The sequence below is a fragment of the Carcharodon carcharias genome, chromosome 23 (assembly GCF_017639515.1).
Source record: "Carcharodon carcharias isolate sCarCar2 chromosome 23, sCarCar2.pri, whole genome shotgun sequence".
Taxonomy (NCBI): Eukaryota; Metazoa; Chordata; class Chondrichthyes; order Lamniformes; family Lamnidae; genus Carcharodon; species Carcharodon carcharias.
The window spans coordinates 30,453,654-30,468,879 of record NC_054489.1 but is presented as its reverse complement, the minus strand read 5'-3'; the positions used below and the strand labels follow the sequence as shown (position 1 = coordinate 30,468,879).

General features: G+C 41.6%; 1 protein-coding gene across 3 annotated transcripts in view; it reads left to right on the top strand.

Annotated features, from left to right (window-relative positions):
- The window catches only part of atxn7l3a (ataxin 7 like 3a), a 31,026-nt gene extending 21,796 nt beyond the window's left edge, over positions 1–9,230 (top strand). For all 3 annotated transcript variants that reach the window (XM_041173231.1, XM_041173229.1, XM_041173230.1), the window contains 2 exons: positions 83–216; positions 4,509–9,230. In XM_041173231.1, the coding sequence (XP_041029165.1) occupies positions 83–216; positions 4,509–4,654 (280 nt within the window). In that variant the 3' untranslated portion in view covers positions 4,655–9,230. The remainder of the gene's footprint in view (positions 1–82; positions 217–4,508) is intronic.
- Positions 9,231–15,226: the final 5,996 nt, after the last annotated feature.

The following is a 15,226-nucleotide window of genomic DNA, read 5'->3' as shown; positions in this document are numbered from 1 at the left end:
AAATTAAGGAGTACAATAATAATAATTACGATATGATTACAAAATGCTGAGGTTGCTCAGGCTGCCTTTTGCTTCATTTCAGATCCCTTCCGGAATCTGAAGTAAGTGTAGAAAATGAGAGTTATGATCCCTCAGAGAGCCAGAGTTTTATGAGCCGACTACAATGGGATGGCACATCAGACATTTCGCCTTCTGACTCAGCATCTTCCAAAGCAAGTGAGTATCTTTTTGTCTTAATGGTTGGCAATGCTGGACTAATTTTTAAAAAATCTTCCATGGGACATGGGCGTCACTGGCTAGGCCATCATTTTTATTGCCCATTCCTAATTGCCCTTGTGAAGGTGGTGGTGAGTTGCCTTCTTGAACTGCTCTAGTCCATCTGGTGTAGGTATACCCACAAGCTGTTAGGGAGTTCCCGGATTTTGACCCAGCGATATGGTTTCAAGTCCGAATGGTGTGTGGCTTGGAGGGGAACTTGCAGTTGGTAGCGTTCCCATGTGTCTGCTACTCTTGTCCTCGTGGGTAGTAGAGGTTGCGGGTTTGGGAGATGCTGTCAAAGGAGCCTCGGTGTATTTGAGTGCATCTTGTAGATGGTACACCCTGTGCCACTGTGCATCGGTGGTGGAGGGAGAAGTTATTGAAGGTGGTGGATGTGGTGCCTGTCGAGCAGGCTGCTTTGTCCTGGATGGTGTTGAGCTTCTTGAGTATTATTGGAGCTGTACTCATCAGGAAAGTGGAGAGTATTCCATCACACTCCTGGCTTGTGCCTTGTAGATGGTAGACAGGATATGGGGAGTCTAGAGGTGAGTTACTGTCCACAGAATTCCCAGCCTCTGACCTGCTCTTGTAGCCACAATATTTATATAAACTAGTCCAGTTCAGCTTCTGGTCAATGGTAAACCCCCCAGGATGTTAATAATGGGAATTCAGTGATGGTGATGCCATTGAATGTCATGGGGATATAGTTAATTCTTCCTTGATGGAGATGGTCATTGCCTGGCACTTGTGTAGCACTAATGTTACTTGCCACTTATCAGCTCAAGCCTGTGTCCAGACCTTGCTGCATATGGGTATGGACTGCTTTCCACATCTGAGGAGTCATGAATGATGTTGAATATTGTGCAGTCACCAGAGAACATCACCACTTCTGACCTTATGATAAATGGACGGTCATTGATGAAGCACCTGAAGATGTTTGGGCCTAGGATACTACCCTGAGGAACTCCTGCAGTGATGTCCTGGGTCTGAGATGATTGACTTCCAACAACCACAGCCATCTTCCTTTGTGCTAGGCATGACTCCAATCACTGGAGAGTTTTTCCCCGATTCCCATTGAATCCAATTTTGCTAGGGCTCTTTGATGCTGCAATCAGTCAATCGGTGCCTTGATGTCAAAGGCAGTCACTCTCGCCTCACCTCTTGAGTTCAGTTCTTTTGTCCACGTTTGGACTAAGGCTTTGATGAGGTTGGGAGCTGAGCGGCCCTGGTGGGAACTCCAACCTGAGTGTCAATGAGCAGGTTATTTCTGAGCAAGTGCCACACGATAGCATTGTCGATGACTCCTTCCGTCACTTTGCTGATGATTGAGGGTAGACTGATGGGGCGGTAGTTTGTCGGGTTGGATTTGCCCTGCCTTTTGTGGACCGAGCATACCTGGGCAGTTTTCCACATAGCTGGGTAGATGCCAGTGTTGTAGCTGCATTGGAATAGTTTGGTTAAGGACACAGCTAGTTCTGGAGCACAAGTCTTCTGTACTATTGCTGGAATGTTGGTCGTGGCCCAAAGCCTTTGCGTTATCTAGTGCCTTCAGCTGTTTCCTGACATCACATGGAGTGAATCAAATTGGCTGAAGATTGGCATCTGTGATGCTGGAGACCTCCGTAGAAGGCAGAGATGGATCATCCACTCGGCACTTCTGGCTGAAGATTGTTGCCTTATCTTTTGCACTGATGTTCTGGTCTCCCCCATCATTGAAGGTGGCAATATTCGTGGAACCGCTTCCTCCAGTGAGTTGTTTAATTGTCCACCACCATTCATGACTGGATGTGGCAGGACTGCAGAGCTTAGATCTGATCCATTGGTTGTGGAGTCTCTTAGCTCTTTTTATTGCACGATGCTTTCACTATTTGGCATGCACTTGTCCTATGTTGTAGCTTCACCAGGTTGACGCCTCATTTTTAGGTATGCCTGGTGCTACTCCTGGCATGCCCTCCTGCACTCCTCATTCAGCTAGGGTTCAAAACCTGACTTGATGGTAATGGTAGAGTGGGGTATATATAGGACCATGAAGTTACACATTGTGGTTGTATATAATTCTGCTGCTGGTTTTTGTTGATTCCCTTACCACCTGCCACAGACCTAGTCTATCTAGCAGCTATGCCCTTTAGGACTTGGCCATCTTGGTTCATAATGGTGCTACCGAGTTACTCCTGGTTTTAGATATTGAAGTCATCCACCCAGAGCACATTCTGTGCCTTTGCCACCCTCAATGCTTCCTCCGAGTATGCTCAACATGGAGTACTGACTGATTCATCAGTTGAGGTGGGTTGGGGGAACAGTAAATGGTAATGAACAGGAAATTTTGTTTCCCCTATTTGTCCTGATGCTGTGAGACTTCATGGGATCCAGAGTCAATGTTGACAACTATTGCTTGACTATTCTATGGGACAGCTCTCCCAATTTTGGCACAAGCCCCTAGGCCTCAAGTAAGGAGGACTTTTCAGGGTTAATGGGGTTGTTTCCAGTGCTTAGGTCAATGGTGAGCGAGCCGTCCTTTTTGTAGGTTTTGATACCACTGAGTGGTTAGCTCGGCCTTTTCAGAGGGCATTTGAGAGTCAACCATGTTGCTGTGGGTCTGGAGTCACATGTAGGCCAGACCAGGTAAGGATAGCAGATTTCCTTCCCTAAAGGGCATTAGTGAACCAGTGGTTTCATGGTCACTATTACCAAGACTGACTTCTTAATTCCAGATTTGTTATCTGAATTTAAATTCCACCAGCTGCCATGGTGGGATTCAAACCCATGTCCCCAGAGCATTAGCCTGGGCCTCTGCATTACTAGCCCAATGAAATTACCACTATGCCACCGCCACCTCTGAATGAAACAAAAGCTAGCCAGACCAGACTCGTATTATTCTGGGGAGCACAGTCATACGTCCTTTGCAGCTGTACAGAAGGATGCTTTGCTGAGGAATTGGTATTTGTTTTACTATCTTGGGACTACTATATACCACAGTTCTCTAACTTAACTAGCAGTTTTACTGGTTTGGGGGAAGATAAATTAACTTTTTTTTTTCATTTTCTCCCATTATGCCATTAGGATTCTGATCCGTACTGTTGGACATGAGTTCATAAGTGCTGACTGCCCTTCTGGTATCTTGCTTAAATGTTCATTTTTGATCTGATAACCTAAAAAGTGAGTGTTGGTAGCATATCTTGACATTTAAGCCTTATCCTGTCCACACTTGCATTTCAAGCTCCAGAGGAATTGTGAAGTGCATACTTGACTCCTGCTGTGTCTTGGCAGTGGAGCAGTGTTCCCTTTAAGCTGCTCCTAAATGAGTGCAGCTCTAACAGCACTCGAAGTGTGACACCATCCAGGAAAAGCAGCCCGCTTGATTGGCAACCCATCCACAAACATTCACTCCCTCCATCACTTATGCACCTTGGCAGCAGTGTGTACCATCTACAGGATGCACTACAGAATCTCACCAAGGCTTCTTGAACAGCACTTTCCAAACCCACAACTGCTACCACCTAGAAGGACAAGGGCAGCAGTCACATGGGAACACCACCACCTGCAAGTTTCCCTCCAAGCCTCACACAATCCTGACTTGGAAACATATTGCCATTCCTTCACTGTCACTGGGTCAAAATCCTGGAACTCCCTTCCTAACAGCACTGTGGGTGTACCTATACCAAAGGGACTGCAGTGGTTGAAGAAAACAGCTCAACACCACCTTCTCAAGGGCAATTAGAGATGGGCATAAAATGCTGGCCTCGCCAGCGACGCCCACATCCTGTAAATGAATTTTAAAAAGCAATCCAGAAGTTGCTGATCGGATCGTACACAATTCAGCTCCTTTAAGTTACGATGTGTGCACGGCCTGCAAAACACAACTGAAAAGTCCATTGCACTAGAAAAAAAATTAGAGGGTACATTGTAGCCGAAATGATCCAGCATGACGAGTGATTATGACATTTCACACAATATATTGTGTATACCCCTGCTGGCGTCACTGCTGGAAACCAGTTATAGTCCCATAGTTTAATTAGAATGCCTGGGGCATTCGTGTTCTCCTGGCTAACTGGCATCTAAGTCAACAAGAACTTATTTCTAGTGAAGAACCCTGGTTGGCATTAGATTTCCTTTGCCTGCTGTGGCTTTTGATAGCCAGCTGATTACACCTGAAGCACAGTGGTCTTCATGTTTGGTCTCTGGAAATGTGCAAAATGTTCTTCAGTATAGTGCAATCTGTTGTTAACAAGTTTTTATTGTTCCATGTGAAGGTACCAACAATTCTGACTCAAAGAAGAGCAAAAAAAAGAAGCCTCACCTCGGGCTCCCTAGTGCTCCTGGCATGAGCTCCAGTAAAAAGAAGAAACTGAAAGCACCGGCTCCGCCCACTCCGAGCATATATGATGACATCAACTGAAAGAAGTGGTGCTACTTTTTTTTTCTTCTCCTGTTCTGTCTCAACAAGTTTCACATTGGTGGTTACTGTGAAGAGATGGACATTGAACCACCCGCTTCTTAAGAGGAGTGGATTGGCTTCAAGATTGTACCTGACCCTTGGACGCCTGTGGTGCTGAAGGCTTCATTCCATGATGGTTGACATTGTCTTTTCCTATTTATTATTCAAAGAATGAGGGATTTTGCTGGGTGTACAAAGCTGATGAAATGTTGCTATTGGATTGCATTAATTGTGTCTGGGTCTCCATGATGAATACTCATGCCTGAAGCTGCCCCTCGTTTCAGGTCTTCATCCAGATCAACCTCTATCCCTTGTTTGCCGGACCTGGCTATAAGTTTACAACATGTTTTTTTTCCATTGTGCAGAGTGCAACATTTTGTGATGCCTCACAGTGCTGGTCTTAAATATTTGTTGTACCGCCTGTGTGAGGTTTGTCTTTTCAGCAGGGCACGGGTTATTCACTGTGTAACTTTGTAGAGTTACTGTGTATTTATCGAAGGTTAGGTTTCTGATAGTAATGTTCTTCATAAAAGCTGTGGAGAGCAGGGCAGCAGTCAGGATAAATGCAGCACATAGAATTCAAAAGTTGAGTCAGTTTTGAAAAAATAACTTTCTCAAAGATGGATTTGATCTGATCATTCCGGTAAATGATGTCAGTATCACAAGCAGGAAAGTTTTGCTGGCTTATCCAGACTGTATTTCAAAAATATCTGTTCAGTGCACCTTTTATGGAAGCTCTAGCCTACTCCAAACTTTCTGCAAGATTAATTGAAATGTACGTGTAAATACTGCAAGGTATTACTCTCTGATCTTGCAACAACTCGCAGGACGTCTATTCATGATTTGCAAGGATTGACCACTCTGAACCGTGGCTCAGCATTTCACTATGTGAATATTGGTAGCTGAGCAAAGGACAGAGATTGATTTCTTAATGAAACCAACATCTTGAAGGCCTTTGTGCTGATTATAATCTCTTGTGGGTTTGAAATGCAGTCTGGCAGTACGGTATCAGTTTCTTTCAACAGTCATCAGTTGGAATTGAGTCAAACGGCTGCCATTTTTGTCAGTTTTGTGTAAAGCAGCACAGCAGATGGATGGACACCAGCAAAACATGAAGTCCCTTTTGCTTAACACCAGATACTTCCAAGTGGTCAAGTCAGCAGCTCATTAAATCCTGTTTGTTATGTAGTGATCACCGTGACATAGCCTGACACCATGGTCCGGAATATTTTTTGCTAATGGATGGGTTACGTTCACTGCACATGGGTGCCCCTCATACTGGAAAGCCTTTGTCAGCAAATTCTTGTGAAACTGCCTTTCTTCCCATTCTTACAGATATCACAACATTGTTTGACCCAAATTGGGTACCCCGGTTTGAATGAGGAGTACTTGGCGAAAGAGGCATTAATTGTCACCACTTTTCAAAACAGCATGTCTTTTTGTGTGTGGGACCAAATTGGAGTAGACATTTCATTGTGTTTACATCTGAGAAGCTGGAAATTTAGTTTTTTTCCAAAGTATATATATTAGCAAACCTAAGATGGGTGGGTCTCGATTGCTTCTTGACATTATAATCATTGGGAGAAGTGGTCTGTGTGTTGCTTCCTGCCAGGCAGCTTGATGTTGCCCAACACTAAAAGAAAAACCATTGCACTTTACGTCTGATTGTGTGTGTGCTGGATTCGGAAGGTTCTTCTGGACTTGATATGGCCCTTTCTCAGGGCCCTGAAAAAAGAACCGACACAACTGTTGTGAAATGCTTTGCAGATGAAACTGAATGATCTGTCGCAGATTTCGAAGAAAGGAAAACAAGAAGTAAATCATGAATGAATTTAGCAAATGCCTTGCATTTGTATTTTATGTTGTAGCCAGCTGACCTGCGTAACACATTGAGCATGTTCTTTTTGAATTATTATGTAACATGACTAAAACTTGTGCTTCCAGTTTTGTTGCATCTTGACTATAAACTATATAAATCAAGGAATAACAGCAATGGAATGAATCCTTGCTATGCAGAGATGCTGCAGTCTATTTTTGATAGACAAATATAATCCATTCTGGGCCCTTATAGAGCATGGAAAAAATGGCCTTTGATCAGGCTTTAATGACCACAAAATATTGGCCATAATTTTTTGCTTCTTTAAAATTGTGTGCTATGTGACTAAGACAAGAGGTATGTTCAGTAATACTGTAGCTGCCAAATATGAGAGCTGTGGTTATTGCTTTTCATATTAGCAACTTTATTTTAAAACAAATTTTAAATATATTTCAATTAACCAAATAATGTTTGATGCTTTTATTTCTGAATCCTTATATTTTTCCCTTTGACTCCTGCTGCAATTTGCAACTCCCTTGTATCCCCTTCTCAGGCTTGGAAATCAGGGCACTCAGAACCAGTCAGAAGGGTGTGTTTAGGGTGCAAGGAAGAGCTCTTAATTTCCTGGGTAACCTGGCCTTCCTAGGGAAGTGTGAATGCTCATGAGACTGGGATTTAAGATCCCTTTTAGTTCTTCTATAAGTGATTATTTGCCTTTTCTGTGTATGTGCATTGTAAGTTAGGGCTGGAGTACCACCTGCTGGTCAGAGAGGTCACTAACCACCCATTGTATTCTCAATTGGGTTGTAGCTGTATACCTTGTGCTAGTTTCCAACAAAAATACTTGCTCCTGTTTTCCACTTATTAGTTCAATAGTTTATGCACCAGGTGCTTCTTGTGCCTTTCTAGTGCAATACTTAGATATTGATCAGAAGTGTATGTGTTACAGTCGCGGGTCTGTTGTCAGTGAGCCTGATCAATTTCCAGATAGAAATTGAAATTATATGGGTTGCTCAGCCTTGAATGCAAGCTATTGCATCTTCAGAGGGAAAAACAGACATTAAGCATTAGGATGAAGTCTGGCCCAAGCCAATTTTCCCCCTGCATTCAGAGAGGATCAAATGGCAAGATAGGTGGCCAGCCAGGGTAGATAAGTTGCTGTGATGTGCAGCATGGCATGTTACTAAACATTTTGGATAGAAATTGCTACCATCAGAATCCTCCTAATGAGGGTGCTATTGTAACACTTAAGCAGTTGATAGTTTTAAATATTTTTACTAATGTCTTGATGTCCAAGTCTATATTTACTTCTGAATGGAATTATAAGGCTGATGCAATTCATACTGGTGTTTATATACAGACATATACCTGTGAACATACTGTGCTTGAAAATGGAATTATTACCTCAACATAAAAAGATCTTTCCTTTTAATGATATTTGATAACTCATCAGGCTCCTTACTTTTAATGTTACAAAAGCTGTACTGTGCCTGGATAAGTAAAAACATTCATGCATCCTTGTGACGGACAGTAAGTAAATTCATATTTAAATGTTATATAGTGACTGTCTCTGTCACGATGCTGAGGTGGGAACCTCATACAAATTATCCACTTGAACACCAAGCTCACTTTTATGTGGAAAAGTATAGACATTTGGCACTAGAGTAGTATTCATCATGCCAGCAACCCCACTCATTCTAGCAGCACGTTTTACTTGCAATGATAACATTCCTATTGGTACTAAAGGCTTACTAATGGAGCTGGTGATGTTGGAATGCTCATTCAATCAATATTTTAAGATATTGGCACTGGCTTTTCTGTACTTTTGGTACTGTTGAATATAGTGACACTGCCAGGCATGTCTATGCTGTCTTGTACAGCTGGTTCGTCTAATTTCCTGTAACAGCACTGGTATGTCTACATTTGCATTAAATTGGTAGGTATGTCTATACTTGACACTGACAGATGTACGTACTATTACTAGTTTATTTTCTTTAAGTGAATACTGTGTGAATTTAGCAAGTTCCAATATTAAAGCCAACTGTGCTTCTGTTCTAAGACCCGACCTCTTGCATTGTGTGTGCGGGCAGGAGGTGTTAACCCGCAGACCCAAGGGGCATAGAGTAAGCTTGTAGACTTGCTATTTATAGACAAGGATTACGGTTAGCTATGCATACTTTGCTGTGTGGGATACAGAGAATCTAAATAGACTCACTGAATATGAGCAGGTATATCTGTGATTTCCACAGACAGCTAAAATCCCCTCTGTGTTCAATGAAATTTTAAAGTCCCTTTGTGAAAATAAGCACCCTTAATATCAACATTGTATTAGAAGCAGAGCTCGCTCTGGTAGCTGTATAGCACTGAAAGCCTCATGATGCCAATAGGTTTGTTTTTGTCTTTGGCTGTGAAACTGGAAACTCAAGTTTTATTTATTATTTGGATATAGGTTTGAGCAGGATAATGTGTATAATCAAGAGTTTTCGGGATGGGTTGGGTGGGGGGAGAAACAAGGTGTATAATTGGCTCAGTTTTTTTGTGACTTGTGCAGTGATACTGAAATATGCATGCAGTTATATCTGTCAATAAACCTAGGGTCCTGTAAGTTTTAATTTGTCATACATATCCCCAAACAGAATGCTGGTTCACTGTATATTTCTGTAACCCATAGTGACTACATGCTGCTTCAGTGTAAATAAAGGTGTACAGTTGAATTCTGAATATTTTGATTTACTGTCTGTCTGGTTCTCAATAGTGGTTAGTTATTGACCTGCCAAATGAACTCCAATTTATTCTCATCTCTCTTTAACATACAATATTTACAGCATAGGATGCTGCAATTCAACCTGTTGTCTCTATGCTGGCTCTCTGCAAGAACCAACTCATCTTGTCCCACCCTCACACGTTTTCCTGTTCAAATAATTATCCAATTCCCTTTTTACGGTCTTAAATCTGCCTCCAACCAACTCACACACAATGCATTCCAGATCCTAACCACTCACTGAATAAAAATAAAAATACCTGGAAAAACTCAGCAGGTCTGACAGCATCTGCAGAGAGGAACACAGTTAACGTTTCAAGTCCGTATGACTCTTCCTCTCTGCAGATGCTGTCAGATCTGCTGAGTTTTTCCAGGTATTTTTGTTTTTGTTTTGGATATCCAGCATCTGCAGTTTTTTTGCTTTTAACTCACTGAATAAGTTTTTCCTCATGTCACCCTTGCTTCTTTTGCCAATCATCTTCAATTGGTGTCCTCTGGTTCTTGATCATTCCACCAGTTTCTCCCTATCTACTGTCCAGACCCCTAATGATTTTGAATAACTCTTATCAAATCTAGTCTCCAAAGAGAACAGCTTCAGCTTCCCCAGTCTATCCATGTCACTGAAGTTCTTCAAACCTAGAACCATTCTCATAAACCTATTCTGCACCCTCTCTAATGCCTTCATATCCTTCCTAAAGTATGGTGCACAGAACTGAACACACACTAGTTAATGCCAAACCAGTGTTTTAGACAGGTTAATCACTTCTTCCTTTTGTACTGTATGCTCCTGTTTATAAAGCTCAGGATCTTATATGTTTCATTAACTGCTCTCTTAACCTGCCCTGCCACATCAAAGATTTGTGCACCTATACCCCCAGATCCCTTTGGAAATTGTACCCGTTATATTGCCGCCTCATTCTTCCTACCACAGTCACATTACTGACTCTGTACAGGTTTGTTCATCAGGAAGTAAGGGGCAACAGTTCTAAAGTGAGATGGTTCTGATCTGGAATGGTCACTCGTCACATCACCGTTTAAAAGAAAACCCCATTTATAAAAGGGCTATCCAGTAACAAAGAGGAAACATCTATTGGGCAACAACTAGCCATAGAAATTATTTGGAGCAGGCAGTGCAACTCCAAAGTAGCCACAATTCATATTGAGGATTTATACTTCCAGCATGTACAGCTGGAAGTTCATTGGTGGCAGTGCTGCACTTTGTGCTGAAAGGGTCAGCGGGTTATTGAAACTGCCAAAGGCTGTTGAATATGATTACATCCTGCTTGATGACATCCACATTTGCAGAGCCCAGCAGTGCACATATATCAAGACCTGGGCTATGAATTGTTAAGGGCATTTTCCACCAGTCGGTCCAGCAGGTCACTGTTACTGAAGTGTTAATTAGTTTCTAATATCTGGTGCAGATTTGACCTGTGCTTCATAAGATCCTATAGGAAACAAGCAAAGAATTCCACCTAGCTCACTACCACTGGAGCAATAATATAATGCATTATATTATAACCCACTAATAAATTCAGGAAAAATGTTAGAATGGTTAGAATATGGAACTTGTAGTTGTTGAGACAAATGGATGCATTTAAGGAAAATTAGATAAATGAGGGAGAAAATAGATGACAAAGTTTGAGGAGCCTTCAGATGGAATAAAAGACCTGTTTCTGTGCTGTATATTGTGTGTAATGATACAAAATATACAATATCTGATCTTGATCTCCATAAACTCTTTAAAATATCAGTGAAACATCAATATTATTTACCTCTTGTTCCAATAAAGATTTCCATCCTGCAGTAAATTTACTTGGTAACCTACCCTGAAACATTTGGTCTGCCAGTGTGATTTTGCTGTCAGCTGGCACAATCGAGAGAGTGGCCGACTTCTCATCCATCTTTCCAGTGTGTAACTTAAGAGGTGTAGATGTTAATCTTGAAGCGCACCAACCCATTCACTCCACACACAAAAGGTGTATAAATTTCAGTTATAGGAGGCAGAGGTATGTTTAAAACAATTATGTCACTGCTGTGAGTAGAAAGAATACCTCTAAATTGTAACATCTTAGCATCAAATCACTAAAAATATATGCAACTTTATACATCCTACTTTCAAAAAAATGTATTCATGAATTGTTCAAAAAGAGAATGAGTTAAGAATCATAAACTATAGAAGAAATATGATCCAAGTCTTTAATTACAAAAAAGCAAACTGGTGATGTAAAGGTTTTTAGATGTGGAATTTGTAGAAATGGGTAAAATATCCAAACTGGCAAGCAAGTCTGAAGTTAAAAATGAAGCGTGTTTCCACACTTACAGGGTTAGATGTAGGAATTTCCTCCTCACCCTTAGTGAAACTAGCAGTGTCAATAAATTCCTTCAAAATGTTGAATATTTTGTTATTGAGATTATGGGGATAAATACAGCCGTAGATAAGTAAATACTTGATGGAACATTATATAGTGGAACTACAAGTTGAATATTCTAGGCAGTATTATAATAGCACCTGGAATTTTGAGAAATTAGCTTTTGGGGCAATGGGATCTCAAAGATTTTTTAAAAATGTATTTAGTCACTTTCTTCAGGAAATTAAAGCCATGTCTTCACAGAGGAAGACACAAAACTTCCCAGAAATACTGGAGAACCAAGGGTCTATTGAGGAGAAATTGAAGGAAATTAGTATTACTAAAACAAGAGTGCTGGAGAAATTAATGGAACTGAAAGCAGATAAATTCCTAGGGCTCGATGATCTACATCCCAGGGGACTAAAGGAGGTGGCCATGGAAGTAGCAGATGCATTGGTTGTCATCTTCCAAAACTCTGTAGATTCTGGAACAGTCCTAGAAGATTAGAGGGCGGCAAATGTAATCCCTCTATTTAAAAAAGGAAGAAAGGAGAAACTGAATTACAGACCAGTTAGCCTAACCTCAGTAGTAGGGAAAATGCTAGAGTCCATTAGAAAGGATGTGATAACAGGACACTTTGTCCAATCCCATTGATATTTTCTAAGTTAACTTGGATTTATGAAAGGGAAATCATGTTTGATAAACCTACTGGAGTTTTTTTGAGGACATGACTAGCAGAATAGATAAGGGAGAACTGGTGTTTGTGGTGTATTTGGATTTTCAGAAAGCTTTTGTTAAAGTCCCACGTAAGAGCTTAGTGCGTAAAATTAAAGCACATGGGATTGGGGGTAATATATTGGCATGAATTGAGAAAATTGGTTAGCAGACAGGAAACAGAGTAGGAATAAATAGGTCTTTTTCGGTGTGGGAGACGGGATCAGTGCTTGGGCCCCAGCTATTCACAATATATATCAATGATTTGGATGAAGGAGCCAAATGAGTATAACGTGGATAAGTTTGAAATTATCCACTTTGGTAGGAAAAATAGAATGGCAGAGTATTATTTAAATGGTAATAGATCGGGAAATATTGATGTATGAAGAGACCTGGGTGACCTACACCAATCACTTAAAGCAGTCATGGAGGTGCAGCAAGCAGTTAAGAAGGCAAGTGGTATGTTGGCCTTCATTGCGAGAGGACTTGAGTACAGGAGCAAGGATGTCTTACTGCAGCTGTACAGGGTATTTGGTGAGACCACACCTGGAGTAGTGTGTGCAGTTTTGGTCTCCTTACCTAAGGATATACTTGTCATAGAGTGCAGCAAAGGTTCACTATACTGATTCCTAGGATGACAGGATTGTCATATGAGGAGAGATTGGACCAACTAGACCTGTATTCACTGGGTTTAGAAGAACGAGAGGAGATCTTATTGAAACATAAAATTCTGACAGGGATGGACAGACTGGATGCAGGGATGATATTACCTCTGGCTGGGGGAGGGAGGGAGGGGGGGTGGTCGAGAACAGGGGGTCACAGTCTCAGGATACAGAGTTTAGGATTGAGATAAGGAGAAACTTCTTCAGAGGGTGGTGAACCTATGGAATTCTCTGCCACAGAAGGCTGTGGACGCCAAGTCACTGAATATATTTAAGAAGGAAATAGAGAGACTTCTGGACTCTAAAGGCGTCAAGGGGTATGGGGCAGGAGTACAGTGTTGATATAGAGGATCAGCTATGATCATATTGAATGGCAGAGCAGGCTTGAAGGGCCTGCTCCTATTTTCTATATTTCTATGACAGCACAATTGCAGAAGCAACACACTTGATGAACTAGATGCGTATGTAATGTCACTTAAAAGATGGTGTTTTAGAAGAGTGAAATGAATGAATAATTGAATTTAATATAAATAACTTGGATGAGGGGACCAAATGTATGGTAACTAAATTTGCCGATAACACCAAGATAGGTAGGAAAGTAATTTGTCACAAGGCGGTAAAGAGTCTACAAAGAGATATAGATGGTTAAGTGAGTGGGGAAACATTTGGCACATGGAGTATAATTTGGGTAAATGAACTTATCCACTTGGGCAGGAAGATTAGAAAAGCAGTATACTGTTTAAATGGAGAGAGCTTGCAGGACTCTGGTACATAGTAATTTGGGTGTCCTGGTGCATGAATCACAAAAAATTCATATACAGGTACAGCAAGTGATTAGGAAGGCAAATAGAAATTTGGTGTTTGTTGCAAGGGGAATTGAATATAAAAATAGGGAAGTTTTACTGCAGCTGTACAGGGCTTTGGTGAGACCACATCTCACGTACTGTGAACATTTTTTGTCTCCTTATTTGAAAAAGGATACAGAATAGGGTCACTCAACTCGTACCTGGGATGAAGAGCTTATCTTATGAAGAAAAGCTGAACAGGGTTGGGCCTATATCTGTTGGAGTTTAGAAGAGTGAGAGGTGATCTTATTGAAACATAAGATCCTGAGGGACTTGATAGGGTTGATACCGGGAGGATATTTCCTCTTGTGGGGGAGACTAGAACTAGGGGACGCAGTTTAAAAATAAAAGGTCTCCCTTTTAAGATGGAGATGAGGAAGTTATTTCTCTCAGAGGGTCATTAATCTGTGACATTCTCTTTTTCAGAGAGCAGTGGAGGCTGGGTCATTGAATTTATTCAAGGTTGAGTTGGAAAGATTTTTGATCGACATCAGAGTCAAGGATAACGGGGGGGCGGGGGGCGGTGCAGACAAAGTGGAGTTGAAACCACAATCAGATCAACCATGATCTCATCGAATGGTGGAGCAGGCTTGATGGGTTAAATGGTGCAGTCCTGCTCCTAAGTCTTATGTTCTCAACTGCGTACTGTATCTGCTCAAAATCAGTCGCACTTGTAGTACTCTGAATCAGTACCAGTTCCCATATCATACATGTACATAAATGTACAAAAATAAATGTTTGTGTCGGTGCTCACAAGTGAGAGGGACGGTGTTGGTAAGGAAATCAGGCAGAAAGGCTGTGATATAATTAAAGAAATTAGTATAGAAACAGAGGAGGTTCTAAGTGGTCTGGCAGGCTTAAAAGTAGATAAATCTCCAGGCCTGGATGAAATGTATCCCAGGATGTTGAGTGAGGCAAGGGAGGAGATAGCAGGGGCGCTGGCAATAATTTTCAATAACTCTCTGGCCACAGGAAGAGGTGCCAGAGGACTGGAGGACAGCCAATGTGGTACCGTTATTCAAGAAGGGAGGAAGGGATAAACCAGGGAACTACAGGCCAGTCAGTCTAACCTCAGTGGTGGGGTAACTATTGGAAACAATTCTGAGGGACAGAATTAATCTACACTTGGAGAGGCATGGATTTATCAAGGACAGTCAGCATAGTTTTGTTAAGGTGAGGTCACGTCTGACCAATTTGATTGAATTTTTCGAAGAGGTGACCAGGTGTGTAGATGAGGACAATGCATTTGACGTAGTCTACTTGGACTTCAGCAAGGCTCTTGATAAGGTCCCACATGGGAGACTGATAATGAAGGTAAGAGCCCATGGGATCCAAGGCAATTTGGCAAATTGGATCCAGAATTGGCTGAGTGGCAGGAAGCAGA